Genomic DNA, 1,623 nt, shown 5'->3' on the forward strand with positions numbered 1-1,623 from the left:
ATACTGTTCTAGCCTGTATGCATGCATGCATGCATGCGGTAATGTGGATTTTTGTATATTCCTTTAATAATTCAAGTAGTCTTAAAATGCACAAAATAATGTTTTTTTTAAATCATGTGCCATAAGCATAGCTTTATCCACAATGGATAGTAAAGACCTTGTTTTGATGATCGTGCGTAATAAATTATAAATCATGATGGTGTACTCACCTTACTGTCTTAATTAAGGTGTTGTTCATCCATGAAGTCATGAATGAGAGACTTTGAACTCACGTTAGTTCCTGATAATTCATGAGATATTAATGCATGAAGTAATGCATAATTCACACATTAATTTATGCATGAATTCATGGTAATTCATGTTCCCTTACCGTAAAGTGTTACCGAAAAATGTCACAAGATTTCAATATAAGCCGAGGAGACTGGTTTTCCTTTGCTAAATAAAGGAAACTTTGCTTCTCTAAACAAAACTTGGTCCTTGCGAGACTAACATTCTCACCGAAGCATATGCTACTGTACATATACATATCAGCTGGAACGCCACTGTCTAGTCACACGTACCAGTTAGCGGGAGCTAGAGATTACATTTTATGAAGTTATAAACATGGATATTGTTTCAAATACACTTCGATTAGCTTCAAAACCCTTTAACCCCCCAGAACTGTGTGGACCACTTTATGGATGGACGGTTTATTGGACAACAATTGAATATCACCCATTCACTGCCATTATAAAGCTGGGAACAGCCAGGACAGCTTTAAAACGTAAAACAGATTATAGGCACAAGAAAGTCCTACACCTATGATGTCTTCAGTAAATTATGGGGTAATTTTCAATTTTGGATTAACCATCCCTTTAATACCAGACAACATTAGGTTTCAATTTGTGGGTTCTGAGAGTTTGGCACACCGCCTATAAAACCGAACTTAAATGAGATGCATGCCACTTGCCCAAGTTAAAATGCTTGAGACTGTAACCCAACTGAAGGTGAAAAAATCCAAAAAGTGGGAAAAGCAGTTGAAAACTGGAAGTGCGTTTCTTTTAACATACCCATTGATCTAAAAGTATGCATGTACCAGCAGGTGTATTGGAAGCAAATTTAAAAATGATAAATTCAATTTGGTGACGAGAGAATTAAAACTACTCATTTGCGGTTACTAACATATGTTGTGTACTTATTGCTTTCTATAAGATGCATACAAAATATCTGCAGTGCTTCAGGGAAGTGGGTTTAAGAACATTTGGAGCAGAGACTCCGATTGGCAGAACAATTTATAGCACCATGGGCAATGGACTTCACTTAATTTAAACTGAGCTTAAACCAAGTTCACAGTAGGTCTCTTTAAAAGGTAAAGTTAATATTTTCCTACTCAGAAAAGGGAGCTTTTCCTTCTAAATAGAGAATAGGTACAGTAGGACTACCAGTTTCCCCACACTTACAGCACATTCAAATCCAAATTGGTTAAACTAGACAGGATAAGAAAAGGTTTCTCCATTTATTGAAAACCAGCTAAAGTCTTCTGTCGCTCTTGAACCATTACAGGACCGAGTGAGGCATTGCCTTCCCACTGAACGCCTACGAAAAAAAAAAAAAAAAAAAAAAAAAAAAAAAAAAAAAAAAAAA

At 35.9% G+C, this 1,623-nt stretch overlaps 1 protein-coding gene across 1 annotated transcript in view; it reads right to left on the bottom strand.

Annotated features, from left to right (window-relative positions):
- Positions 1 to 1,481: 1,481 nt before the first annotated feature.
- LOC107738555 (zona pellucida sperm-binding protein 3-like) overlaps positions 1,482 to 1,623 on the bottom strand; it is a 3,395-nt gene continuing 3,253 nt past the window's right edge. Inside the window, exon 8 of the mRNA XM_016550319.1 lies at positions 1,482 to 1,575. Within this exon, the coding sequence (XP_016405805.1) occupies positions 1,496 to 1,575 (80 nt within the window). The 3' untranslated portion in view covers positions 1,482 to 1,495. The remainder of the gene's footprint in view (positions 1,576 to 1,623) is intronic.

The sequence above is a fragment of the Sinocyclocheilus rhinocerous genome, unplaced genomic scaffold (genome assembly GCF_001515625.1).
Source record: "Sinocyclocheilus rhinocerous isolate Xijiao unplaced genomic scaffold, SAMN03320098_v1.1 scaffold2419, whole genome shotgun sequence".
Taxonomy (NCBI): Eukaryota; Metazoa; Chordata; class Actinopteri; order Cypriniformes; family Cyprinidae; genus Sinocyclocheilus; species Sinocyclocheilus rhinocerous.